Source organism: Odontesthes bonariensis, chromosome 6, assembly GCF_027942865.1.
Source record: "Odontesthes bonariensis isolate fOdoBon6 chromosome 6, fOdoBon6.hap1, whole genome shotgun sequence".
Classification (NCBI taxonomy): Eukaryota; Metazoa; Chordata; class Actinopteri; order Atheriniformes; family Atherinopsidae; genus Odontesthes; species Odontesthes bonariensis.
In genome coordinates this window covers 14,409,237-14,437,096 of record NC_134511.1, presented here as the reverse complement: position 1 = coordinate 14,437,096, position 27,860 = coordinate 14,409,237, and the positions used below count along the sequence as shown (strand labels likewise).

General features: G+C 41.3%; 1 protein-coding gene across 2 annotated transcripts; it reads left to right on the top strand.

The window, feature by feature from the left end:
• The first annotated feature begins 1,016 nt into the window (after window positions 1-1,016).
• atosb (atos homolog b) lies at window positions 1,017-26,533 on the top strand. Of its 2 annotated transcripts, none has more exons than XM_075467498.1 (10): window positions 1,017-1,470; window positions 17,579-17,766; window positions 18,072-18,249; window positions 18,830-20,149; window positions 21,921-21,979; window positions 22,329-22,428; window positions 23,697-23,855; window positions 24,405-24,473; window positions 24,743-24,948; window positions 25,197-26,533. In XM_075467498.1, exons 4-10 carry the CDS (start codon window positions 18,971-18,973, stop codon window positions 25,348-25,350), a joined length of 1,926 nt encoding a protein of 641 aa, XP_075323613.1. In that variant the 5' UTR covers window positions 1,017-1,470; window positions 17,579-17,766; window positions 18,072-18,249; window positions 18,830-18,970; the 3' UTR covers window positions 25,351-26,533. The 2 variants fall into 2 exon arrangements, with proteins under 2 accessions (XP_075323613.1, XP_075323612.1); XM_075467497.1 differs by lacking the exon at window positions 1,017-1,470 and adding an exon at window positions 11,893-12,549.
• The last annotated feature ends 1,327 nt before the right edge of the window (window positions 26,534-27,860 follow it).

Sequence of the window (27,860 nt, the reverse complement as noted above, 5' to 3'; positions counted from 1 at the left end):
TGATTTGTGGTAAATGGCGTGTTGCTGTATAATTTATTTGGTCTCAATACGATAAGCTATTTTAAATTGTGTTCTTTGAAACGAGTAAACCAACTTGGTCTGAGGGCAGTTGGTTTCTAATCTGTGTCGCATGGGGGATCTTTTTGATATCCAAAAGCTGGATAAAAAAAACTTTGGATCTCAAGCACGTGGACACAGGGTTGCGGATTACAATCAACATTTGGTGTGCTTTGTTGTATGCACACGATTTGCGCATAAAAGAAATGTGATGGAGAAATTGGTGTTTTTGTCTTCTTGACACAAAACACAAGCCCCGGTAAGCCTTTTGTCATCATGCATATCTCTCATAAAATCGCCTCCGATGTAATGGTGTTCTCCTGCATTGGCTGTGTGAGTGAAATGGGATGTGGTTGTTCTACCAAGAGGGTTATTAAAAAAAAAAAAGAAAAAGAATGAATAGCCCACAGCAGTAAATGCAATATCTTATTCCACTCCTTGAGCTTGCAGGTTCTTCTTTTATCTTCCCATGTCTCCTCTGCGTAGCAGAGTATAATAAAGCCCCAGTGTGCTGTGGGTAGATGGGCGTGGAGTCAGTGCAGCTGCAGTGTGAGGATACAACGTTTAGCTGATCTATTCTTAGCTCTGTGACATGGCTTTCGCTGATTCAGTACAAATGGTAGGGGGAAAAAGGGGGATTACGATATAGTCAGAAGAGTAAGCTGCGAATCTTTGTACATTTAACTATAGTCTGTGTCAAAAAATGTAATTTGTTTTCACTGCGGATTGGTTGTCAGTTGAGCATTTTATTGTCCTTTCACATAGTTTCCTCTTAAAATTTAAAGGGAATAGTGACTGCCGGGGTTTTAGCACAAAAGGCAACCCTGGCACTAAATACTGGGAGGGGACAAAAAGCACGTGTACTGGGTGGAATTTGAGGTAATCCACAGACCTATCACAGGCGCAAGTTTTTGAATACATCTGCATGTTTTAAAGTAGACACAATCTCTGAGTGCTGATTGGTTAGAGGGAATGGGAACAGCCAATCGTTTAAATGACAGGCGCCCAGCTGGATGTTAAGTCCCGCCTTCCACATAGTTTTCAGCAAACCCCGGAAATATCCCCTTAAAGCGACAGAGGGCGAAATTCAGGCAAAGGTTGTAACAACGAAAACAGCTGCGAGCACAAAAAAGAGAGATAGAGGAAGGGACGTAGCTTAGTCGGCCAGTAAGAGAGCTATGTGGCAGGACAAAATGGGAGGACGAAACTGAAGTCGACCGAGCTTTTCGCCCATCACGTAAACCCCAAATGTGTCTAACGACGTCTGGCTTCGCACTCTATTTGCGTTAGCTACCTGGAAACCGTCTACGTACCAGTAAACACGACAAAGATAGCAAAAAGGCCAAACTCCCAGGCGACAGGGACGCGTTAGTTCTGAGTACCTGGCTGTGTCTGAAACACCTAATTTGTGAGGTGAGTAACTTAAAGAATCTTACGATTTTACCATCTCGTTGTCTTTTGAATCTTCTGCACTGTGTGAACTTGTAAGTATATCTCTACACCAATTACACTAAAGGTCAAGGTATTTAACAAGTTATTTTGAAACGATCTATTTGATTGACGATTCAAAGTCATCATGTTCATGATTGTGAATGTGGGCAGAAAAATGCCTGGAATCCGGCCCGAGCCAGCTGATGACCTGACAGTAGCTTGCAGGATTTAGGGGGCGTTCCCTTGCTTTGTCTGCTTTCCTCACACTTTCTTTATGTGTGTGCATGCAGTGTGGGTTGGGTAGAGACGAAGTGATAGAAATCCCAGTGTTTTAATTACCCATGATGGATAGACGTCTGTGTGTATGTGGCATGAAAATGCACGTGTGAACATTTCATTTCCATTTAACTGCACAATCATTGTGCATCTATGGGCTGTGCTATAAAGAGGGATCAATCAGCAGTGGCATATATCTGTGAGATTATGACTTAGCCTCAGAGGTGGAGTGATGATGATCACTGTGAAGCTTACAGAGGAGAGAGGATAGCATTGTGTGCAGTGGGTGTATTGTTCCCTTGGATTGCACTTGGGAGTTGAATTGCATCATGCAGTGAAGAGGGCACTGATGCTTGCACTGCAATCGTGTTGCAATATTTGTAAAATCTATAAATTGATAGCCTTTTATTGCATTGTTATAATGCTCATGTGCAATGTCTCCCATTGTCCTGATAAGCATGGCTTGATGGCATTGGCATGTAATGCACACATGTTTGCACTCTCGCACTGTATCAGTCATATAGCATGCATGCATATAGGTATTCTGCAGCTGCCTCACATGTATGTAACCCGGAGGTCTGTGCACACACATGTAGCCACATTGCTGCAGCAAAGTCCACGCTGTTCTCTTAGAGCCACCCCCCACCTCTCTGTCTGGGAGAAAGCAGTGGGCTTTGTCCTCAGCTGAGTGTGACGTCATATGGCTCTTTGCTGTAACCAGCCCTAAAGGCGATGTGCATGTTGTTCAGCAGGCCCGGGTCTGGGCTTGTCCCATGCAACAAACACCTCGACTTAAGTTCCCAAATGCTGAAACATGCCTGGAAAGAAGATTATTGATGAATGGGGTCTGTTTAGGTAGAACAGAGAAATTTAGGGAAATCTTCTCATTTCAAAAGAGATGGAATGAAAGCTAGATCAAATGCTGCAACGCTGGTTGTGAGACTTCTTTAGCAATTTTATGCTCTATGCATACTACCAAGTTGAGTACATTGAATAATGTAAGACAGTGGTCATGACTGGTTTGTATTTTCTCATCTTAATATATGGAACCACAAGTGTCTAGTTAGGCTTTGTAAGGGATGAATGTAATATAGTTAACATGACACTAACTTGAGGCTGGTAATTCTATTGGAGCCCAGTTTCTCCTAATTCTGTCTGAATAGATTAGGTCCAGACAAGCAGTGTTACAGCTTCTTTAAAGCAGTAGCCTGCAAATGTACACAGTACCTCGCCTGCAAGACAGCTACAGTTTTACAGTTGTATTCATGGCTCGGTCATCTGATAATCTGTGACACTGTACGTTAAGGGACACAATTCATATTATGTTCCTTTGAGTATTCAGCCTGTCTTTCTACGAATTGAATGTACCAAAGTGAGTTATTGATGTTTATAGTTGCAAACTCTTCTGTAGCATCCATATCTGACATTACTTCGTATGGGATGTAAGTGGTGGTGGCTATTAAATGCTTTAGGCCGATGAGGGCTTGTTGTCGGTTCTCCAGTGTGTGTCCGCAGGATTTGATGTCAGAGATTACAAATGATTATGTGGGTTAGATCCAGTACTCAACACTGCTTTGGGGCCATATTGATTTCTAATGTGTGTGCGTGGGACTGCTTTTGTGTGCAAGCGTGTATCTAAATCACATCTCTTGAATTTAGAAAAAAATTTAAATCACATTCAAGGATTATGTTTACAGATTCCGCGAATGAACAAACAAATACGGTCTCACCAGCATTGGAATGTCACTGTAAATTTGATTTATAGCTTTTAACTATCACCCAGAACTGGTGTGGACTAGTCAACTGACAGACCAATGTCTCTTGTTTTAAGAAAACATAAATACCTTATACCGATTTTCTTTTTCTTTTTTTTTTTTCCTACTTTTCAAATGCGTGTTTGAAATCTTTCTTGTAAAAGTCTCTCTTAAAATCAGCTAATTCCTCAGAGCTTCTATTCAAAATAGCACATACATAACTTTGAGAAGTTCCACCTTATCCAAACATTTAAACTAAACCTAGCTTCTGGCTTACCAATAAAGGTCAAACTGTTTTAACAAGAGGAAGTAGTAATTTCGCTGTCAGGTCTGCAGTATCCCATCTTTATAACTATGTTCCTCCAGTGCTATCTTACTGCACTTACTCTATTAATGTATGTATCAGGAAGTGAGGGGAACACTATTGAATTCAAGAATGGTTGAGAATAAGTGACATTGATTGTTTCAGTGCTTTTAAACGATCTGATGACAGTTGGAACCAATACATTATAAAAATAAAAAAAACCTCAAAATAATGAGGCAGTCACCTGTTCTCCATTATACGTATAAGCATGTGATTCTGTTGTTTTATATTTCAAGTTCCTACTTTAAAAGTCTGTTCTAACTGACTCAAACAGGCTGTAAAGATGCATTATCATCTCTGATCACAACACTTCAGCCAGGTTGGATTGTCATTTTTAAAATGTTGCCTCTGATTGATCTGGGAAATAGTGGATAATATTTAGAATAAATAGCAGTGAGTTGATTGATATATATCATGAATTTGATTTTAAAAAAAAATCTTAAAGCTTAGAGGAAATGATCATTACATCTTTGAAGAGACTTTTCTTCCCTTGAGTCGGAGGGTTAGGGTTAAACTTTGTTTAGTGTTAAATGCCTTCATCTATTGGAGAGGCCCTCTTGCCTTTAATTTGAATTAAAGGTTTGAATCATCTGACAGCAGAAGCCAGGAGAGACAGAAGAGGATGCCAAGGAGACCATAGCAGCTGCTGAATTAATCAACATGGTTTGGCGTTACACCCAGAGAAGCAAAGTGCTTTGGTATCCAGTTATCTGTAGCTGTTATATTTCCAGCTTTTTAGTTTGAAATATTTTTGTGACAAACTGTATATTTACTTGGAATTGAATTCATAATGTGAGATTATCGTGTCATGCCTCCCTCAGATGTCACACATACTGAAAAGACTTTCACAAAGGGCACACAGGTGCATCCTCCGTCATACGTCCTACAGCAAGCCTCCTCTCTCCTTGCTCCTCTTTCCTTCAGTATACATTTTAGGAAATGACTCATCTTTCAAAATATTTGGGTGAGGATGGTTTCCTGGTCACAGGCAGAAGGACAGAGGAGAAAGGAGAGGGGGCAAGGAGTCACAAAGTAAACAAATGGGATGAGCCATTAGCTTTGAACATTGTTGTGTGCTGCCGTGAGACATTAGTCTGACATTGCCTGGAAAATCTCAAGACACGGAAACCCCGACAAGCCTGAGTTTCTTTCCCCTCAGAGAAAAGAGTCCCATTCCTTTGACCTGTTCATCACCATTGACATCTCTGTGGTGGTGTCAGCCTGGCTCATAAGAGACATGGCAACCTCATGTTTTCCTGGATGGGATCCTGCATGACATTGAAGTACTTGTTGATTACCTTTCTCCAACGTCAGGAGGATTTTTAATCTTCTGACGATAGAGGTAGGTTGCCTTGTTTTTAATCTAATTTCCTGCTTAGTCCACTACAACTCCTTCCTTGTTACTGCTCCCGTGTCTACCATCAGAACTCTGCAACGTTTCAGCCTAAAACACCCAAATGGGCCTGAAATTTATGCTCGAAGAGATCCAAAATCTGCGAATATTGGGCTGCTTAAAAAAAATTGACCAGCTTCTTTCATAGCTGTAACTTGCACACTTCTGGATCGTCCTCTATGAGAATGAAATGATGGAGGGAAAGCATTTTATTTAAAAAAAAAAAAAAAAAACAGAAAAGGCTGGCTTTTGAAGGCTTTCTGGGGCGAGGTCATGAGTGACCATCTGGACATTTTAGCCATTATTCTGAGGACTCGGTCAAGGTTTTTCTCTTGATTTTTGTCCCTGCTCAGCTTCCTCTGCAGGCTAAGAGCCACATTTTATAAACATCTTATGTCTTGTGCTTGCTCTTGTCTTTTTAAAAAAAAAAACAATCCTTAAGCACAGGTACTGATGCACTGAAAAAAAACTTCAAGTCATGTTTACTGTAAATGCAATGTGCACACATTTTTGGAGGAGATATAACTAGTGCTAGGTTCAAACTCATTCATTTTAGGTCGCTTTGAACAAAACATGAATGTATTCTTGGCTTCCAAAAAAAAAGCACCAGCATTAATAATGAGTAATTGTTGGAAGTCATATATATCTCTGCATTATATAGGTCAGCACAGAGCTTATCAAACTATGGCCAGTTCACTCTCGGCTCCTATACCGTTCGTTTTCATTTCGCTCCTCCTGTCCATTGCTCTCGGTGACGATGTTATTTGTCTTGTTCTCTGCCCGTGCGGTTTATATTCCCATCTCCATCTTGCAGATGTGGTTTTCTCTGATGGGAACACAGTGGGGTATTTCCTGCTGTTGAAACATTTTTTGTATGTTTCACGAGTTTCCAAAGAGTTTTTAAGTGGGTGGTATACAGGTCCAGTTTCAAAGAGCACATAGCTTTACGTGTATGTTTGAATCTGTTAAGTAGGCCTTCAGAAGCATGTGGAGTCTTGGAGCATCACAGAGGCTGTTCTGTATCTTAATTTGTATGCAAATTTCTGCAGTGTTCATGTGTAATGGTATGTCTCCCTTCTGTCTGTGGCTTGATGTAACAGTGGACATGGAAACATGCAGTCGGGCTTGACGCAGACAGAAATGGGAAATATGAGGAAATGGCGCAAGAATATGACGGATAAATGTCTTTGTGTGGATGAACCTGCTTTTGTGACATCATTAGGACCCTTTAAGTTTTAAATATAAACCTTCTTATGCATCCTGAAGGCAACCACAGTGCTGTCACATTGAGGAAAAAAATCATTTTAGTTCCTGCCTATAGTTAATTGTAACATTTAAACTGACTTATGGGTTAAACATAAATTAGTTGGGTTGTCCACAATGAATGGAAGTCAGCGTAATCCGTTAACCGTGTTTGTGCAAGCTTGTTTGTGTGTGTGTGTGTGTGTGTGTGTGTGTGTGTGTGTGTGTGTGTGTGTGTGTGTGTGTGTGTGTGTGTGTGTCGGATTGACCTCGGGAGTAACTCTGATCAGACCTCTCTTTGACCTTTACTTTGAAACCCCCCCAGACTGAAGTGGATGAGAGATTCTACATATTAGTGCCCAAACACATACGCTTACGCCATTTAATTTAACACTTGTCCTTAAAGTTATTGTGAAAATGTTGCACTTTGGGACCTAATTTTCCTCTGTTTTGAATTTTGATGACATTTGTCCAACTGATATAGGTGTGAAAGACCTCTCACTGTTATCGTAATCTTCTTGAGCATCCACTTTGGTTGGTAATCCTTTCTACCATCTGCTTTGCTCAGTAATCAATCATCAGTCAGACTGGCTGGTTGAATAGTGACAGTGGGCTGGTTAGATATTAGTACTTTTTTTTCCTTTCACTCCCCAGATGATAGACTGGACTATATTCAGTGGCTGTTAGTCAAAGTAGGTCATTACTGCCATGCTATGAGTTTTCCAAGCATGAAAGGGAAAAAAAGGGAAAATTACTTTATTTCTATACATTACTTTTATTACTTGTTACTATAAATATATCATAAAAAGGTACACACCAAGTAGCATACACCAAGTAGTAGTCAAAGGCCTAGAAGAGGGAGAAGAGAAAGAAACACTTGCAGACAGTGTGAGGTAAAAGAAGAGATGGGTGAAAAGACATGCGTCTGAATTCAGCGTGAGAGGAAAAAGAGGATTGGAGGAGTGAGAGGGAGCTTTATTTCCTGTCCTCCATGAATAGGCAATATATTTCTCTGGAACATTCCTCTGCGCTGGCCCAGCCTGTCACCAAGACTCAGCATGCCACACTCCTTCTCATCTCTGGAGTTCCTCCTACTGCCCTCTGTGTCTCTACTTTTTCTTGTGTGAATCGGTCACATAGGTCACATATTACCAGTGGTAGATGTGACTCAGTAGTCAAACAAGCATACTGGAAAAGACGAAAAATAAAAATGATTGATGTAGAAAAGAGGACTGGAATCAACAAATTTACACTGAACTTTAAGGGCCTACTTGCACGTTCAAAAAACTTTTCTTCAGTTACATGCACAGATAAGTCGAGCCACAGTTACAGCTTAATTTGGTCTTGTAACAGGCCCACTGTCTGTGTCCTTACATTATCGGGTGGGGAATCGAGTTATTAAGTGAGGTATGTCCAATGTTGCAACACACACACACACACACACACACAAAAGTGATGTTTTAAAACCAAGGTATAAAAACTGGACACAAAACAGAACCAAAAGTCAAAGGATCAGCTGCTAAATTATTAGTCATATTACACATTGTGTAACAATGCAATGCTAGGTTTTTGCAATGCCTGAAACCATTGGAGCTAGAGAATGAGAAGAAAGAAAGAAAGAAAGGAAAGATGAATTCTTAAATTGGAAAATAAAAATGGACATGACACAGTTCTTGTCTCTGTTGAGTGGGACTTCTCATGGCTCCGTTACTGTTGAGCCCCCAGTCTTGTAAACTGATGTACTGGGATAATTCTGCTGATGGTCACTTAAAAGCAGCAACTTGTTGGAAACCACTGTCAGCTATTTTGAGCCTCTGCATGTCATATGGGAGTCCATTAAATGCTCAGGTACATAATATTTAGGTCCAATCAAACAATCTATGATTTATGTTTAAATTCTCCAGTTGCTAAGGAAATGAGCACCAATGCTTCCTGCTCTACCATTTAGTAGAGCACATTTTTCACTGACTAAACAAAGATTAGAAGTGAACCACCTAAATCATCTCTTTAAATTTGATTTAGGTGTGCAATGCTAAAAGAAAGTATGCGTTAGGACATTACTTTTTCAAAATGTCATACTTTTGCCATAAAGTGTCATCCCAACCGTTTGTGAAAAAAGTACTGATTCTGTTTTTTATTGCTTCAAGGAAATGAGAAAATGCCATGAAACATTTGAAAAGTAAGGAAGGCATAGACACAAACATTCTATTCATACTTTCACTGCAGCTTCTGTTTCGAAGTCAAACAGAGTTTAGAATTGTACAATCAAAGCATTAAACATTTATCGGTCATATGAATATCTGATTTTCTGGAATGAAATGGTGAAAAAGTACAAACACACCCACATACACACAATGTCTTTCTATTGGCACTAAAGCTATTTTTACACTTTAATAAGGAAGTCTCTTTTGACTTTGGAGTGCAGATTTCTTTAACGCACAGCTGGTCAAACACGCCCTTCAAGAGAGAGTTCACCTCACCTCACCGCCCAGTTCGTTACGCTGCTCTACAAATGTAAATATATAGAAACCACTAGAGGTGGAAAACTGGCTGCATGTCATGCTATCTGATGATGATCAAGTTTTGGATCATAGCACTCAGTCTGTCTGGGAATCATTCCGAGGTCCTATCTTATTGTAAAAAGAAAGCTACCCCCCTAACTTTCTGTAGAGAAATAAGGAAATGTTTTAAAATAGAAAGGACATCACTCTGTGCCTTAGTACAATGATTGAAAATAGAAAATCAAAATACAATATTGTAACCATATTACAGCATGCACATTCATTGATATGTTGCAGTAAAACCTGACACATTGCATCATCAAATTCAAATGGTAATTCACTGTAAATATTAGCGTTGAAAGTTTCAGGCTAATAGACACCAATATATGCAGGAGTCTATGCATACTGAAAGAATGCTCCATGTGGTGCAGATACACCCATCTGAAATAGATAAGTCATTCCCACCCTCACATCACCTCCACTCGTACACTGTTTTTGTTCTTTTCCTCTCCAAGAAAGTGTAGGATTTAGACCTTGTTTCAAAACTTGTCTGTCAGAAGTGTAACAGACGGATTTGGATTTCGATGTTGGCTTTGGGCTGGTTGAATGCTGTCAGTTGAGGAAGTTGGGTGAACGCCCCTGAACGGAGTTGCTGTTGAGAGGCCTATAAAAACAGGGCATGTGTTCGACAGCATCTCAAATGCCAAAGCGAAAAAAAAAAAAAAATCCAACTCTGACATTGTCCTCTAAACATCAAAACAAACACTATTGTGTGGTCAAGTCAGGATAGAGTCAGTGTGAGTGTTTAATGGAATGTGAGTGAGTGTGCTGTTTTTTCAATGCATCTTTCTCCTCAGCTGCACCCACAGTACCCTTGAATGGGGGAGGGTCTTCATAGAGAAAACACGCCCTTTTTTCCCCAAACATGGAAACCAAATCAGCTCTTAAAGGAACAGAGGTTTGCAAGAGTTCGTGCGTTCATGTATGCTGAATCACAGGATCTCGCATACAGCCCAGCTTAGGAACATAAAACCCCTGTTATTGAGAAGGTTTTCAACGAGGTTTGCTCTCAGAAGCAGAAGTTGAGCCTATTTGGCAACAAGAACTTTGTCTCGTTTTAGTATTCACTCATTTGCTCTTTCTGTCTTGGTTCCTCCTCCCTCCCCTCTCTCCTTTTTCCCCACATCTCTATATTTGGAGGTACGTAGCTGAGGACGTGTCTTGTTTTTCAACCTCTTTGCTGCTCACCTATATGGTTCACGACACTCACACTTTAAAGAGCAGGCTCACTGAATCCATCTGTGAGCGTGTACATACGGAGCTGGACAAGGAGTCAGATAGTCACTGAAAGTTGATCATTATATGTAGATTCTCAAGCCAAAATGCCAATTTTTTTCTTTTAAAACTGTACAACTTTATGTTTGGATTGTTCATATGTTTATGACTATACGTTTATGTGTTGGAGTTTTAAACTGCTCAATGCTGGGCTATGGAATTAAAGATGAAGATTATTCATTGGTTGACAATATTGTATAGGCTGCAGGTGGCTGCAAATGCAAATCCAGCACATATATGTTACTATTTGTATGAGTTTTATGATTGTCATATAGTCATTTGAGTAATGTTGTTAATCATTTCCAGACTCTTTACACTCTAAAATATATAACATTTGATATGCTAAAGTAGAAACTAATAAAAAAACAAAACGTCTACTTCCCTTTGTGTAACAGGGACAGTATACTGAACAAGTAGACTATGCAAGAGTGACATTTCGGTCATGTCAGAAACAGTCGCAGCATGTCACAGTTTGGATCAGATCAGGGGGCAGATGTAGATCAGGAGTCATAGCAAGACAGTGACAGACAGTGACAGACAGTGACGGACACACAAAGAGACGGAGAGCTTTCTTTCGTCTTGTCTGGCATGTCTCAACCAGCACACATCAGATAACAAGTAAACCCTTGCTTCCAAGATAAAAATAATGCAGCCTGTTGGTGTTTTGTGTCTGGAACAAGAGAACAGGGCAAAGTAGTGTGCTAAACAGTGTGCTTGACAGCTTCAAGGATGTTTTGTGTGCAGTGCTTTAACTTGCGCAATCTCCACCCACTGTGTGTTTAAGCTTGAGGTACACAATGTATGATGCACTTTCTTGCACAGTGTGTACTTTAACCACACCACCCTGAAATAGTTATTGCACAGTCAACATGCTGTTCCTTATTAGCTCACAGATGCCAAAATACTCACACAACCACGCGCACACAGCTGAGGGCTGCTCCTGGTGCTCTACTGATAAAACTTTTTCACATGCCCCTCATTCTCTATCTCTACTCCAGCTGCTGCTTTTCTGGTTTTCGTACTTGAGTAGGCTATGGGCAGTGTGTGCATATCATGCTACAGAGTGTGTGTTTGTGTATATGTGTGAGAGAGAGAGAGAGAGACTAAGACAGAAAGAAATGGGGGAGGGGGAATTGTATAGATGGGTGCATCTTTAATCTCCGAGCCATCGACTTCTTTATTAGTGGTTTTCTTCTACAGATACAAACACAGAAAGGCGTGCAGCCACACTTATGGCTGGCATGCTGTGGGAAGGTATTACAAGGTAGACACTGTGTACGAAACGGTTTCATAGCAAACACGGATCGAGCACACACTTTGAGGAAAGTACTCTTTCCGTCTTGTACTTTTGGAGAACAGGCCAAGCAGCAGCAGGTGGGCGGGCTTTTCACTCTCCAAATCTCCCACCCTTCTTTTCCTCCAAGCCAATCAGGACCTCATTAACTACAGCTGAACCCCCCCCTCCCTGCTTCTCTAGCCAATCAGTTGCCACCATGCACCCACCCCCCCCTTTCTCTTCCCCTGTATGCCTTCACTGCTGAGTGAGCAAAGCATGCCTTGCTCTATCAGCTGAGAGAAAAGCAACAGAAAGAAAACACACCTCGGAGAGAGGGGTAGGACAGCGAGACAGTGCTGAAAGGAGAGACATAGGAATAGAGGAGAAGGTGAGGAAGAAGAAAATGGGAGATGAGAGAGGGCATGACAGCGTGTGAAGTTGCCTTTGTATTCCAGATACTTTGATAGCGTGTATAAGAGGGAAATGAGGGCAGGGGGGGGTGGTTTGAAAGAGAAGCAGAGAAGGAGGGTGCAGGCGAGACAAATGGGGGCTGGGAGTTGTTGATGGGTTTTTGATTTGTGCATGTGTGTGAATGAGGGTGGAGGGCGGTAGACAGGAAGAAAACATACAGAGAAGGAGAGAGAGAGAGAGCCCAATTGCAAACTATTGGACACCCTGACCTAACAAGCAGAGGGAGGCAGAACAGCTTGACTTGCCTTTTTCACCATGACCTGTTCAGGAGGAAGGAAGCAAAGTGAGACGACAAAACCAGGGAGTTAAGAGAGACTGCGGCCTGGCCCAGTGCAAACAGAAACCCAGTGGAAGACAACGGTGTCACCTTTTCAGCCACCAGATGAAATAAAGGAAGGAAGGGGAGAGACAGAGTGAGGCAGGGAGATAAACAGCGTCTTTCTGACAGGGTGAGTGTGACAAGTTTTCCTGCTCTCATGTCAAGTGTGCAAATGTTACTCCTGACTGTCAGAATTTTTTTTGTCAGCTGTGCTCCGATAACTTTATGTCCCCTAAAATGGCCACATGAAAGGCAGACAGTTAGGCAGCAAGCATACGGAGGGAGGGAGAGAGAGACAAAAAGGGACCCTGTGTCAAACAGCATTCTCAGCAACTATGTCACTGCCAGCTTAGTTTAGACTGTCATAACTCCCCAGCCTGAGAGGTGTCTGTTTGGTGTGACATTGTCTTGCTCAGAGGTTTATCAGTCTCAATAAACTTTACCTTTCTTCTGTCACCATCTGCCTTTCTCTGCCACTTCCTGTTTTATGCCTTTGTTTAACACTCACAGATACAGTCAGCTGTCTTTCCACCCATCCTTTGTCGACGCAGGCTCCTGTAATCTCACTGTTTGCAGCAGCACCGAGCAACTCTTTCTGTCTGAGAAGGTCCACATGAGTGTTTTTATCAGCCCTCAGACACAGAGCAGGCCTGGGAGTAGCTTAGGCTAGTATCTGCTAAAACTTGATGAGACAATCGGGGCTTTTGGGAGGCTGCTAACTTCATGCTGATGCTATCGGGCTTCTTGTTATGGGCTGTGCGTGAAGGGTGGACTCAGGGAGAACACAAGGAGGGCAGAGTGCAGCTGAGCAGCAAGAGATGAAAGTGTTCACAAAAGGCTCATTCAAGATGACCGTTTTAGTCATAGACTGAAAGTCGGATGTATGATGGGGTGGAGAATGAACCTAATCAAAACTCAAAAACACTGTAACAATTGATCAGCCAGCGCATTTCTTTTCAAAATGTCTTTATGAGATGATTGTCACAAAACACATCCTTTGAGACGTTTCCCTTTTGTTTTGTTTTGTTTTGTGTGCAAAAACAAACCAAAACAAACTTTATAGCAGCATTGCATTTTTGTACAGCGTGTTTCCGAATACTTTTTGGCAACTTTTTTTTTAAAGGACTACTGTGAATGTTTGCCAGTTAATCTCATAAAAGATTCATATCTATGAAATGTAATTTGAGCAAAAATAATAAAAGACTCTCTAAGCTAGCAAGTGAGCTCATTTAGTTCCAGACAGCTGTAAGCACAGCAGCTGTGTTCCTCCCAGATAAAGTTTCTTTAAGGTGGAATGTGCAATTGTCAAATAGCTTTCGGAAAAAAAAAAAACAATCAGTTTTGTTGTGTGCTTTTTCAGTTGCTCCAGCAGGAAAAGGGATGATGCTCTTGATACCAGCACGTCTCGATGCGTTTCTTTGTGTGCACACATGCATGTGGCATTTAGGTGTTGTGATTAATGCACTCAGGCCAAATGTCAGGTTATTTTCTGCAGGTTGGTGCTGGCTGCGAGCTCTGCCCTTGTCACCTATATAGATTTCACTGGAAGCTGTCCTTTTTTTTTTTTTTGCTTTTTTATCGTCAGAGCCATCTGCATACTCCACTAATAACATGTTTCTGTGTGCTTTTTTTTCTGAGTGTGTGTTTTACTTTGGCCTGTTCGGTTTTTTTCAGAGTTTACTGGGAGCCACAGGTAGTTAAGCGTGGTTGTGTCTGCTTTACAGATGTTTCAGCCTAACATGCAGATGTTCCACAAGCAACTCAAATTACCAGCGAGTGGCTGTGTTTACTTGCACAATAATATTCAGACTGTAAACCTTATTTAGATGAGATAAGACGATCCTAATTGTGGCATGAGCTGCATATAATATATTCCATTCATATTGCCACTTACATGTTACAGAGGATAGTCTAATTTCACTCATTACTTCTTCTTCACATTATGTCCCTCTGGGGCAATTTGATGCTTATACTTCCAAAGTCTAAAGCATATACATATTCCTCAAAACACTGGGCTTTACTTGGGTCTATCCGTCACCCCAGTTGCACAAAGTCCTTAGCCAGCCCTTGACATGCATTGTAAGACAGGGTGTGTCACAAGATGCTGTGAAAACTCCAGTAGGATGTAATAGCGCGATTGAAGCATGTTGATTCTCAAACAATTTAAACTACATAATCCACATAGTGTAATTCAGTTGATGCTTACTCTGAATATGGCTTTGTTCAGGTAAGACAATCAGAAAATAGGCCAGGTCTTTTTTTTAGAGGAAGGCATAGATGGAGTCAGTGCACTCCCGTCTTTTCATCACCATCCCTAACACCACCTTCCTCATGATGAGGAAATTAAACACCTCTGGGCCTCCTGATGTGCTCGGTCATCTGATCCAAGACAGTTGGCCTTTGACCTCATGACCACAGTCTCCTTTAGCTTGAACTCACAACGGTGCCTTTGTACAGACTGTCTTATCCATTCCTGTGAACAAATATACACATTTCAACACACCTCTGCACAGCTGAATAGCTTCCTTAATGGCTATCCTCTGAACAGCATTCTGATTCCACAACAGGCAAATGACATTGGTAACCCTTGAAACAAAACTGAGGTGGTGCTCTAACTTTCACTAAAATCAGTAGGCAGATAAGGTTTCATACAGCAGTTATCTCAGAATTATTTGAAAAATGGTTGTCCTCAGTAGGTCAACCACAGTTCACTTCATTTATTTCTTAGGAACCTTTTCAGATTTGGTGGTTTATGTACTGTAGCCATGAACTCTTTGTGCCTCTGTTCTGATTATACCTTCTTCAAGGTCCTTGGCTGGGCTGTCGGCTCTCTGTATTCCCCTCATCTTCCATCTCCTTTCTGTCTCTGTGTGTCTCTTCATTTCAGTTTGGTGAATGCCATTCCTTCGTCTGTCATCTCGCCATTTCCAATCTTGCTCTGGCACCTTTTGAGTTATTATTTGGTGTGTTTCAGCAGAGCTGCAGGCATGTTGAGATTTCACATGACCTCTCAATAATGCATAATGGGTTTTTTTTGTGTGTGTAAGTGAGCGTATTAAAATCCCTACATTGTTCAGTGATACAGTAGTGAAGTTCCTGAGTCCTCAAGTCTGAATTGTAATACACCCAGCAACTTGAAGCATTTCTTGGGGTGAAGCCAGGGTGTTCCCTCTCCGCTGCTGGCTACTGGGTCGAGCCTGAGAAGGGCTGGGCATCCTCTGCCAGCCTCCAGTTTAGCAAGTCCAAAATAAGGTCGGCAAGCTAGTGGGATCTGGAACAGAAGCTTTGGGTGCTCATCGTGACACAGGCAGTGACTATAAATACTCCTGCTGACTTTTCTCCCTCCCTCCGTGTAGTGGGCTGATTGAACTTACAAAAGTTGAGCATTTCTGTTTTACTTTAACAGGTCTTGTTTGGCACCACCCCACCTCGATGAAAAATATTAAATGCCTCGTCTAACTGCTCTTGACATGCAAATGTCCTGGCTTTGTTGATATGTAACCCATGCATTATTTTTTTTTTTTTTTTTTTAGAACTTTCAGCGATCTTCCTCATATTTGACTCATTCCAGTCACAAGAGAAAAAAAAGAAAAGGGTGATATGCCTGACATGGCAAAAAATAGCAATGGCTATTTTAGTTTTATGCATTTCAGAAAGGGATTTTTCTGAAATGTCTAAACTTTTCGGATAGTAAAGAATCAGAACTATTTCACCTTAATGTGGGCCACACTTTAAGTTGTTTTGTTCTCAGTTCGAGGAGAGACTCTTGTGTGTTTGTGCTAAATCTGTGCAGCCTGAGTTTTCCCAAAGGTAGTGTTGTGTGACTGCAAAGAGGCCATATGTTGGGTAACTAATCACAGGTGACAAAGGCTTCACCCCGTCCTTGTGATTCTTTGTATGCAGTAGTTAGAAAGCATGATCACCTCAAGATAAGCCAACGTATCACCAGCTACACTGGGGGGCTGTTTATATGGAAGAATGAAAGTTCAGTGTGTTTCTGTCTTCTCTTTTATGTCTTGTCATGGAAGTTGAAGACATTTATTGTCCCGACTGAAAGAAGAATTTTGTTTGCGGAAGACATGAGACATAGGACATGTCTCATGACATGACTTGTATAAACACCATTTGTCAGCCAAATAATTCAAATACCAGCGGCAGGTCATCTAGAGGGCAGCTATTCACATAATTACATATAAAGGTAGCAATTTGGGCATGCAGACAAATTGCACTACTGTTTCAGTCAAGTGGAGAACATGAGTGAGTAACTCTTTGATTACTTCACCTTTTTTCAAAAGTTTCCTTTCCTCTTGCTTTGTCTTTCAGATTATGTCATTACTTCTGTGTAGTAAATGGATTTCTCTTCATGCATCATCACTGTGTCATCACTGAATTGGTTTCAGTAATGGTGGTCCAAACGGGATTCAACTGCATTTCGCTACTTTACGTAAATCGTAGCCAGCCTGGCGTCCGATTAGCTGTTTTTAATTTCAAGCCTTGGATGAAACGTCTAACTGCTTCAGTCAATCAGAACCTAAGCCTTTATCACAGTGTGTTGCAATTTTTTTACTGGCAGTACACTTCCCATGGAGAACACCCTTTTGTTGGGAGTGTAGATATTTTTTTTTGTTTAATGGAGATGCTTCTATGCTGCTCCAGCCCCCAGCACCCCCTGCCATCAACCCTCTCAAACCCTCTCTGTAGCTCTGCTTCCCTTTCTCCCTCTTTGTGGCCTAGCACAAAGGAGTAGTTATCCTTGGGCTACTGGTTACCACGGAGACGGCTCATTGCAACCCCACCTCGCCCCCCTTAAACATTCCCAAATTCAGGTCCAAGTAGGTTGGGAAAAGGCAAAAATGTCTCGTTTCTTTTGGCTTAGCACCATGTGGTGCCGAGCAACCTCCATGAGTGACTCCTCCATGTTTGAACATCAACACAAAGAGTTTGGATTTTTGTACTGAATATGTGGTATTTGGTGATGGAGGGTTAAAGGAAATGATAGAGTCTTCTGTCTAATTAAAAATCCGTAAGCACCTATACTGTGTTTTAAGTGTACTGATTATTTAATGTTTTAAAGTGTTTGTCTTTTGTTTTTAGGAAAATATTATCTGAGATTTAAAGATGGTAATGACCACTGATTTCATTTGTTTTGGTGTATTTAGGGATTCTGGGTGGAATGACTCAATCATGATGCCACAACCATGCCCAACCTCACACCCAGGTGACCAAGGAGGGAGTGCCTGGCCATCTGCTAATCTTAGAGGGAATATAAACAGAATTATTACCAACTTGGATTCCGAGGTGTTTTGTCTAAATAACCTCCTGCATTACTGACACTCTGCCTCTGCTGGTAAGTTTTGGCTTTCAGCAGCTTGATTTAATCCTGATCACTCTGTGTGTCTGTGTCTGTGTTTTGTTTTTTTTGTTTGTTTTTAAATTTATTGGACAATTGCTTGTAAATTCTAATATTAAGGGGGGGGGGTATCTAAGCTTTTCAAAGAATGTGGTCTATGTTGAAAGTGGAATATCTTCAGTTTTAATTTAATGGTGTGTTGTATGGTGCAATTGCATTGAATTATAAAATATGACACATAATTGTTGTACTCAAATTCTTTTGTTGCTGACAAAACCCCAAACTATTTGATTCCTCCTCAGGGTTGAGCTCTTGTTCCCACCACCTTTACTTCTGCTCCTTCTGGATTCCTTCCTCTTTCCTGATTACCTTTCCTGGGATGGTAGCATCATTTTGCAGCAGTTGGCATGGAGATGGATGAGTTCCTTTAGTACACTGTTTAGACACAGCTTCCAGATGCTGACAAGGACATGCACAGAGGTGAGATGTAAATCTTGTCATTGTCTTCAATGCATTATTAAGATGTATAAATAAGGAAAGGTTAAGAGCAATGTTTCTCTAATTATACCAAACTGATACCCTGTCTGTTTTTTGTGGCAGTGCAATTTTGTTAGAGCAGAAAAGATTTGTTAAGATTATAAAATGAAATGATGAAATTTGTTAGATCATAGTCTCTAGATACTTCTCAAATGAGTGGAAAAGGCAGGACCAAACCAGTGACTGTCCTCATCACTTATGCACCAAAAGTGAGAGGGTGGATTAACACTCTTTCTGTAAGAGTGGATATGTTTTATTGCTTGATACTATTCTAAATGCTATTCATACAGTTTATCTGTGGCAATTTATCTTCTATCTGTAGAAGACAGGTAATTATGCACACAGCACAAGATATTCAAAAGAAGGTGATGCCAAAAGCAACTTATCAGAACCCCAAGACCCTAATTAGATTTTCTCAAATCATTGTCCCTTAGAAAGGCCTTCATTGAGATGAGTTCCAGTTATGTTTTTCACCAGTCATGCCAGTGACCTAAATAGTAATAATGCATTTTGTTCTTCTCAGGTGGCGTGTGGTCCAGCTTCTTGATTCACATGCTTTGATGACAACAGAACAGGATCTGTAGGAAGTCCCCTTCCTCTGGAACATCTTGGTCTCCCTTTGCACAAAAGTCAGTTAAGACTCTTATCCTTCAGCAGCAAAACCATGAGGCACATTCACGTGGAGTTAGCCCACAAAAAGGCTCCACTGGTGCTTCCAGCACAGGAGGGGGATCTGCCTCCTTCTGCATCCTCAGCTCAGAGCCTCGACCCTGGGGTCAGAGCAGGGGTGCCCAGGCACTTTGGCCAAGAGGAGTTGCGGCTCCAAAAGGTCTACCAGCTCTCCATTTTTTCCCAAATGGGGGGGTTTTCTACCTCTACAGGATCCCACACTGATGCCCAACAGAGGCCTGTCCGGTTGGGTGTTAAAAGGGGGTTAGAAGAGCCTCAATTGACTCATAAGCGCTCCCATCTAGAGGACTCCCCAGACAGCAATATGCTGGAGGGAGGGGTGCTTTGTGGTCCAACCCCAGCTCAAGGAGTTGGGATGGGCTCAGCAACTGGACCTGATGGACCCGGTTCCCCATACTCTTGCATGCAGTTGGAGCACAGAGACTGTGAGGGTGGACGGTCACCCAGGTCTCCCCCACTCTCCCCAAGCCACAATCCCTCCCGACGCCCAGCTCAGCACAATCACGATAGGCCCATTCCTGATGCATTTGCTCGACTCTCACCTAAATCCCCCCCAATGTGCGACCCGCACGGGCATAACTGTGACATGGGTCATTGCCTTGGAAGCTCACCCAGAGTCGATTCAACTAATGGGAGCCGCACACCAACCCACTCTCTTGGTAGCCCTGGACATGAGAGTTGTAGTAATGGCTCATCTGGAGGCCAATCCAGCTCCCACTTATATGAAACATCCACATATGAATCTCCTAACCCTGCTAGCCCCACCAGTCCTCCAGGTCCTTTCTCCCCCCCACACCACACAGAGCTGCAGGAACCAGGGGAGGCCACCGAATGGGACGTTGGACTTGAATCCTCTCCACCAGTGCGAAGTGCTACCCAGGCTGCCACCTCTTCTAATGGGCTGGCTTCCTGGGAGAAAACTCCCAGCAGCAATGGCCACCGTCTATTTTCTGGAGGCCATTGGCCGGCCAAAAAAAGGTTGCTGTGCCCGAGTGATGCAGGGGAGTCGTGCTCAGAGGATGAGGGACCCTCCACATCTAAGAGAAGCAGACTGTCACTGCTAACTTCTGGACCAGCCTCATGTCGTAGCACCGATGCTAAAGCTGCCCCATACTGGAACCACCTACTGCCCAGTGCACGGGACCGACCCAAGGTTAGCACTCACTCGTATCCAGATCAAGATGCATTTTCATACAGTAATCTTTCTGAAAGTATTTTATGCCTGGCAGAAGTTGAAAACATGGCTTGTTGATAAAGGATAAATGTGACTATATGCAATGGAAACAACCTCAGAATAAATTGTGACTTACAGAAATCAGATGATTCACTTCCAAAAGTACACAGTTTTAATATTATTTGATGAGAAGTCTCAGTTTCCACAGTCTACTGTGGTCTCCTTTGCTAAGATTTCTGTTATGTTGATATACTCATTCATTGTGACAGTAGCAAACAGCTAATGACAGCTATGCTGTGTAGGATAGCTACAATGCTAAGTTAGTTTATCTGACAGGTTAAACTTATCAGTTGCAGTCAAAAGTGACACAGAATTTAACAGTGGTCTTTACTGTGATTAAAAATGCAGTTATCTGTTCAAGTTTTAGTTCAAGCAAGTTAAGCCCCCCCCCCCCCCCCCCCCCCCCCCCCCAACTTCACTAGAAAAGCTTGAAATTATAGATGTACCAAGACATTCACATGATCCTAATGTTATTTACATCATAAAGAAGTGGAAGGGAGGAAATTAAGCTTCAGGAAACCCCAACTACTGCCAGACAGAGTGGCCAGGTGACTTGAAAAGCATCATGGGCACGTTTGAATGCCTTTGAACCAAAAAAAACATGTATCATTAATGGCAGTCTCCAAAACTCTGAACACGGAGCTTTGAATGATACTTCAGTCAGTGGTGGGAAGACATCTGTTAACCTTGACAATCCTGTGATGCAAAGCATGGACTAAGAGAACGAGTAAAAGAATGAAGTTATGGCTGGCTCATTATCACAATGCACTGGAACAGGCAGAGCAACTCCAGAATAAAACCCATTGAGGGAGGGTCCATTGTTTTCCAACATGTGTGTTGTGTTTCATACACACATATACATACATGCTGCTTAAAATGTTTCTGGAAGTGAGTTGGCCATTTTTTTTTTTTTTTTAACATTGGAAGGCCAGAAAAAGCTTTCAGTGTACAGGTTTGTGGAATGGGGAGTGTACTAACGGTGACAATAGGGTTCAGTGCTTGGGTTTCATACTGTGATGGGATCATTGGGATGAGAAGTGTTCAGTTTATCTGAGAGGAAAGAGCAGAGAGAAAGAAAAGGCATTTTAGGGACACAGGGCAGTGAAAAGGATGAGATAAAGAAAAACAGCAGGGTTGGTAGCCTACCAAAGGTTGAAGTCAATTAAATAAGCGTTTATTTAGAGGATAAGATTTCAAAATGCTACGTGTGGATTTGACAGTATATGAAGATAAGCCGAAAAGCTGACAAATATCTCAAAGCTCTGTGAAGAGCCGATCTCAGAGTGTTAGTTGATACCAATAAGGTAATCATGGGTGAGAGGATTGCTTCATGTAGTTGGCCAGGAGATAGTATAGGTTTGGCTGGTGAGGAGCCATTTGACCGATGGGTGGCCTTTATGATGAACGGGAGCCTGGAAATGGGGAATGTTTGTGATACAACAGCTAATAGTCAGGGCTCAGTAAGTAGGACACCTTAAAAAAATGGAACCACAATTCAGAATTTTTCTGATAGGACCGCGGAATCTCAAATGATCACCCTTTTGTCTGTTCTTCTTTACTGAGTGTTTAGTGATGTTTTTTTCTTGCATGTGAAATGATTTCAAATTCTCTTCGCAGCATAAGTGATAAGTAAGGTATTATCTGGCAAAAGCAAATCATCATGTCCAATTTTGTGTTCTCTTTTTCTCAGACTGCCACAGACTGCGCAAGGGCAGGGAGACGTCTAAAAAATGGGCTGCGGTTGAAAAGGTGAGTCATATGTCATATTTTTAATCATGTAATCACAAGTGTTTGTATAAGAATAAGCAAAAATAACTAAAATAGAATCAAGAGATCAAAAATCTTGCCTCAGTAGTTGAGATGGGTTGTAATTCCATTGGTCGATTTACATGTGGCTGGATGAGATTATAGTCCATTCAACACGGATCGGAGGTGGGAGTTAAAATAGGTTTCCTGTTATTCCAAATGAAAGGTTTTTGTGTCTGGGCTTGTATTCTCAGACACTCGGAGACATGTGAAATATTGGTTTAGAAAAAATTTGTATAAACTCAACCGCTAACCACTAGTCTGTCTTGTGTATGTTTGTGGTCTCATTCAGTCGGCAGCTGCGCAGCAGTAAGCAGACAGACACCGGACGCTCCACACGTTCCAGCTGGCCCTCGTCTTCCATCAGCAGATCACTGCTCGGCAACTTTGAGGTATGCAATTTTTGAAAACCTTGCTGCAAACTCAAAACCTTGACCGATGCAAGCACATTCCAGTCAGAGCCAAGGGAAGCTGTTTTTCTTTCGTGAAAACAAACACTTTGTTGATGCTTTTTTATTTTTTTTAAAAAGCAAAAAATGCTGTCAGATGCATAAGTTTTAAAAGGGGGTGGCAGTTTCTCTTTGGGGGCACGAGTTATCCAAAGAGATGTAATAGAATAGCCTAAATTTTAAAAAATCATTTGCTTTTCCACTATCAACAGCTAATAAAGGCATTTGGACAGACTTTCTGTGATCAATTTAATGTAATCTGAATTTATGTCAGACAGCATTATCTGCCATTTTTATACAGTAACACAATTATGGTCCCACGTGCATCCTGAAATATACTGGAGCAAAGCTAAGCGAATACTTTGGACATGCACAGAAACACCTGCAAGTCTGAGGGGCTTAGTCATTTAGTTTTTTGTTTGTTTTTTTTTTAAATAAAAATGCCTAACTTAAATTGTACTTAGTTGAACAATCTAAAATCAAAAGATCCACTATCTATAATAGTTTGATCCTGTCACGGTTCGGGACGGGCTGGAGTCTGTTCCCGGTGACACTGGGCAAGAGGCAAGAAGTCATCAGTCAAATTAACCACCAATTAACCTACCCTGCTGTATTTGAACTGTTGAGAGAGAAGCCGTAGCTCTAAGAGAAAACCCACGCAGAAACGGGGAGTACCAAACTCTACAGGAAAAGACCCAGCCTATTGTTGTCGTGAGATGAAAGTGCAAACCACTGCACCACTGTGAAGCTCAGACTTTTTTTTTAAGACGTATTAAGACGTATGAATGTAACGTACTCATTTTCATATATATGGTAGCATCATTCTATAATTTAACCTTAAAAAAAATGTGCATATTCTTTCAATTCCTTTTAGCTTGTTGTACACAGGTGTAAAAATTCCCCACAACTTATATTTACTCTCCTGCATTAAAACAAATTGTCATTGCAGATAATGTTATTGCAAAATGATCTGGTTAGCTGAGTCTGATTTGAAAACGAAAGGTCTGCATATTTGCTTGAAAATAGGATAATATTTCTGTCATATCACCATGCTGTTGGCTAACTGGTGCATATTTTGTAAACGTTTTTAACATTTAATTTGGTTAGATTAAGAGGCATTTTTCTCTAATGTACCCTTCACTTCAGAGTTTGAGTTTTACCGTTCCAGACTATGACTACAACACTCTTTTTCTTTTTTTTGCCTATCCCAGGAGTCCATACTGAAGGGTCGATTCTCCCCATCAGGTCAGATTGAAGGCTTCACAGCAGAGATTGGTGCAAGCGGCTCCTACTGCCCACAGCATGTCACCCTGCCTGTGCAAGTTACATACTATGACATCTCAGAGCACAGCGCACCTTCACCCTTCCTGGTCAGTCTGTGTTTGTGTGCCTGCTCACAAACGTTAGCATGAGAATGTAGCATCAGAAGTTTGGTCTGAGAGTGGAAAACGATACAGATATGCCAATGTCTTCCGTAAACTTGATGTAAAACAATATATTATCCACTTTTCTAAAAGTGAACGATATTCTTAAGTGGCGTTTAACATGATATGACACCCCGCGTTGGTGCCTTTTGTGACTAGGGTACGATGTGATAGCTGTAGACTCAGTCAGCTTTCATTTTAGAATTCTGTTTTTGTGTTTTTTGAGATGATGAATTGGTTGTGCATGCATAATCTGTACAGCTGTGGATGATGTCATCAGTGGATCAAACCAGAAATGGAAATTGCTTCTGTGATATTGCTGTACTACTGCTGCTGCTCGCTGAAAGTATCACTTCAGTACAGATAAATTCACTCACTGATCCTGTCCACAGCTACTACGATGCGCCATAAAACAGGAGTTCTTTTGGGGTTTTTTTGCTGGGACTGAGGAGGTTTTTATTCAATGCCACACCTGTCTCTCACCCTCTTTCACAGGGGGTGATATCCCTCGAGCCTCTTGGAAAGAAAGGATACAGCATACCCAAAGCAGGGACCATTCAAGTGGTGAGTCTGTCCTCATCTCATCTCTTTTCAAGAAAAAGCACAAGATTGTAAAATGATTCACATGTCATCTGTGTGTTAGATGATAAGAACAGTAGTTTGACACGGTGATGCTCCTTTTTCTAAGGGTCATGTACCTATGAGTGATGAAAATTTCTTTCTTTTTTTTTTTACATAAATTTTGTGGTTTCAATCAGGAATTTAAAAAGAAAATGTGTTCTTATTTTAATCCAAGGTGTATCTGAGGTGTAACATTTGGCCTATTTCCCCAGACCTTATTTAATCCCAACAAAACTGTGGTGAAGATGTTCCTGGTGACTTACAACTTTGGCGACATGCCCGTCAATCACATAACCTTCCTGCGCCACCGCATCTTCCTGGTGCCAGTAGAAGAGGGTGTTGAGGGGAAAGGCGAGGTGTCTCCCGGGGCTGGAGTACTAGACAGGAAGAAGATTCTCTGCTACCTGATACATCTCAGGTTCGACTGAGGTTTCATTTGCCCTGTTTAGTTTTTATACCTATTAATTTGATACTTGAGTTTAAATTCTGCTGCATTTGCCTCTATAGTGTAATTCAGGAGAAGCACAATAAGATCAGACGGCAATATCTTCTAAAGCTTAACTTACTATTGTGTAGTTGCAGTACTTTTCTGCGCTTCGATATAATTAGGAAAAAATGTCTTTTAACACTTTTTTTTCCCCCCCTTTCTCTGTCTGACTTTGTCAGATTCCAGAGTTCCAAATCTGGGAAGATCTACTTGCACAATGATATCCGGCTGCTATTCTCCCGAAAATCCATTGAAGTGGACACAGGGATCCCATATGAGCTGAAATCTTTCACCGAGGTGCCAAGAAATCCTAAATACTCCCCCCGTTTGTGACCCAGGCCTGACCCTTTTAAAGCTCCCCAATGCCAATGCAGCCCCTCCCGTTCTTCCTGAAGAGGAGGCAGGGAAACAAACAGACTGCAAGGATGATGGGCACACAACTACATAAGACTTAATGAGACACACCACAAGCACACAGTACACACATTGAAAAAGTCCCCTTTTTTATGCCTAAACTCTCCGTCGGAGATTTAGATACAGATTGAAAATCATTCAGCAGATGTGGCATTTCTTCTGTCATCTGTTAACTGAAAAATGTTCAAAAGATAAACAATTTTAGTCTTGGGGCTGTCCAGCGTTCACGCAATCAAAAGCAGGACTTTTTCAAAATCTACATCTGTACAAGGAAAGAAATGCACAAATGCTGACACACACCAAAACAGACTGACAAGACTCACACACATACCATTCTGCAAGCATCGCAGCAGGAACACTTTGGATGGTGACTCTCTGAGTTCAGTGTTAACATGCATGCCTTGTGACTTTAACACCTGAATTTTCCTCTAGTGCCGTATCACACTGTCCTTCATTCTGCCTGCAGCATCAACTGCCTCATCGGACCCCAAATTTTAGCTCCGCAACTCTGGTTTTAATAAAAAGTCACAAAAGATATACACACCCCAAACTGAGGTATGAAAAGCACTTAAACACCTCTCTCAGAGGAGATGAGCAGAGACGCAAACACTAGTGACATCAGAAGATGTAATGGGATCAGTCAACTTGACTGGACGTCTTCTAAAATCACACGGACACAATCTGACCATACTCAGGAGCTCTGATGAAGAATAAATGTCTCTTTTTACCATTTCACCTGTCACGGTACAGACCACTGTGTACACATGCCATGGAAACGTGGGGATCCAGTTCAATTTATGTAGCCAGACTGAGGGACACTGTGCTGTATTCTCTTTCTTTTTTTCTTTTTTTTTCCTCTCCTTTTAGAATCTGTTCAGAACAGTCTAATGTTGGAACAGATATTGGGGGAAAAGAAAAAAAAAAAGACGAGCTGTAGTATTTTTAATTTATGTTTTCGCAAATGTCTTAATAAGCAATATGCTGCACAAAGTAGAGTGTGTTTTTCAGCTTGGACAAGCTTTCTTTTGGAGGGGTAGAACAAAGAAAGCAAAAAACGAGATTGAGGGATGGTGCGGGAGGGAGGGGTGATGGGGTATTTAACACGGGAGGGAAAAGTCTATGTATATTTAAAAGAATAAACTCTGCGACTGGCGAGTAAAGCCCATGCTTGTTGTAGTTTTTCATTGACAGTCGATGCACCACATCATTGCTCAACTTGGCACTAATACTATCGTTCTAATGTGAATTATACAGCAGATATTATTGTTGCTCATCAAAAGCAGTCCTTATCAATGACATCATAAAAATCTAATTCTGGAGCTTGTAGTTGCATGCCTCAACCTTACCTGATTTGTTCAACAAATTAGGTGAAAGTAAATGGTATCATTTGTTCTGAAATAGAAGAGTTTATTCCGAAATATACATTACATAAACTCGGGTAGTTTCATGTTACAGCCACAAGAAAGATCATGAAGTCATTTCATTTTGAGCAGCAGAGAGTTTGTAGATTTCAGAGAGCATCAATAATAAGGAGATGGAGATTATACAACGCATTAGCCATAACATTAGGACCACCTGTCTAATATGGAGTAAGTCCTCCTCATGCTGTCAAAAGAGCTCTGACCAGGTCTCTTGTTTCCGGAAAATAAATAACAGATCTGTTGGGCCTTCTGTGTGTCTTGTGCGATAGGGACTTTTTGTTTTTTTCTTTTGACTGGGTTTGCTTCCCAGAGATGCCTTCAGAGCCTTTCAGACTGGAAGCTCAGTGAAATCCTCAGACTTTTGGTTCTATTCTTTAAGCTTTTCCTAAGCTGTTTTTTCGGGGCCCACTGCTGTCCTGCTGGATCACCTTACCTGTCAGCGGTGTTAATGTTGTGAACGATCGTTTTATGTCAAATTCACACTGAAATTGTTATAATCGGGTAGAATTTGATGACGGTCATTAAACTTGAGGAAAATTCAGTCTAGCTGCATTTAGATAAAGCCTGTGGGCTTGAGGGTAAGATTTAGAACAAAGGACTGAGATGATGCAGACCGGAAACTTGGACCCTTCACTTTACGCATCAATTATAATAACAATTGCTGAGTTTTCAAGTCAAAACCAAATTTACATAATTTGGTGTTAACAGAATTTTATTTGCAAAATCATTAAGATTTGAGTGTTTTGCTATACTATTTTAGTTTTCTGTAATACATGGGGCAGATCTGCAGTGAAAAACTGTTGATATTGAGAGCACTATTTGAAGAAGTTCATGTTACATGAGGTTTATCGAAGTGTTTTTTGTTTTGTTTTTTACAGCAAACTTAGCATGAGCTCCTCTATTTGTGTCTGCAAGTCTTCTGATTAAGTTGAGTTAGTGACACTTTGTCAGTTTCAAAATTAATCGCAAGAAACAATGATTTCGGCTGATGTTGAAACTAAGAAAAGG

Coding starts and splice junctions, on each gene's coding strand:
- atosb (XM_075467498.1), top strand. CDS start 18,971: ATGAGGCACATTCACGTGGAGTTAGCCCACAAAAAGGCTCCACTGGTG. Junction 24,474..24,742: donor AAGCAGGGACCATTCAAGTG/GTGAGTCTGTCC, acceptor CTATTTCCCCAG/ACCTTATTTAATCCCAACAA. Junction 24,949..25,196: donor TGCTACCTGATACATCTCAG/GTTCGACTGAGG, acceptor TGACTTTGTCAG/ATTCCAGAGTTCCAAATCTG.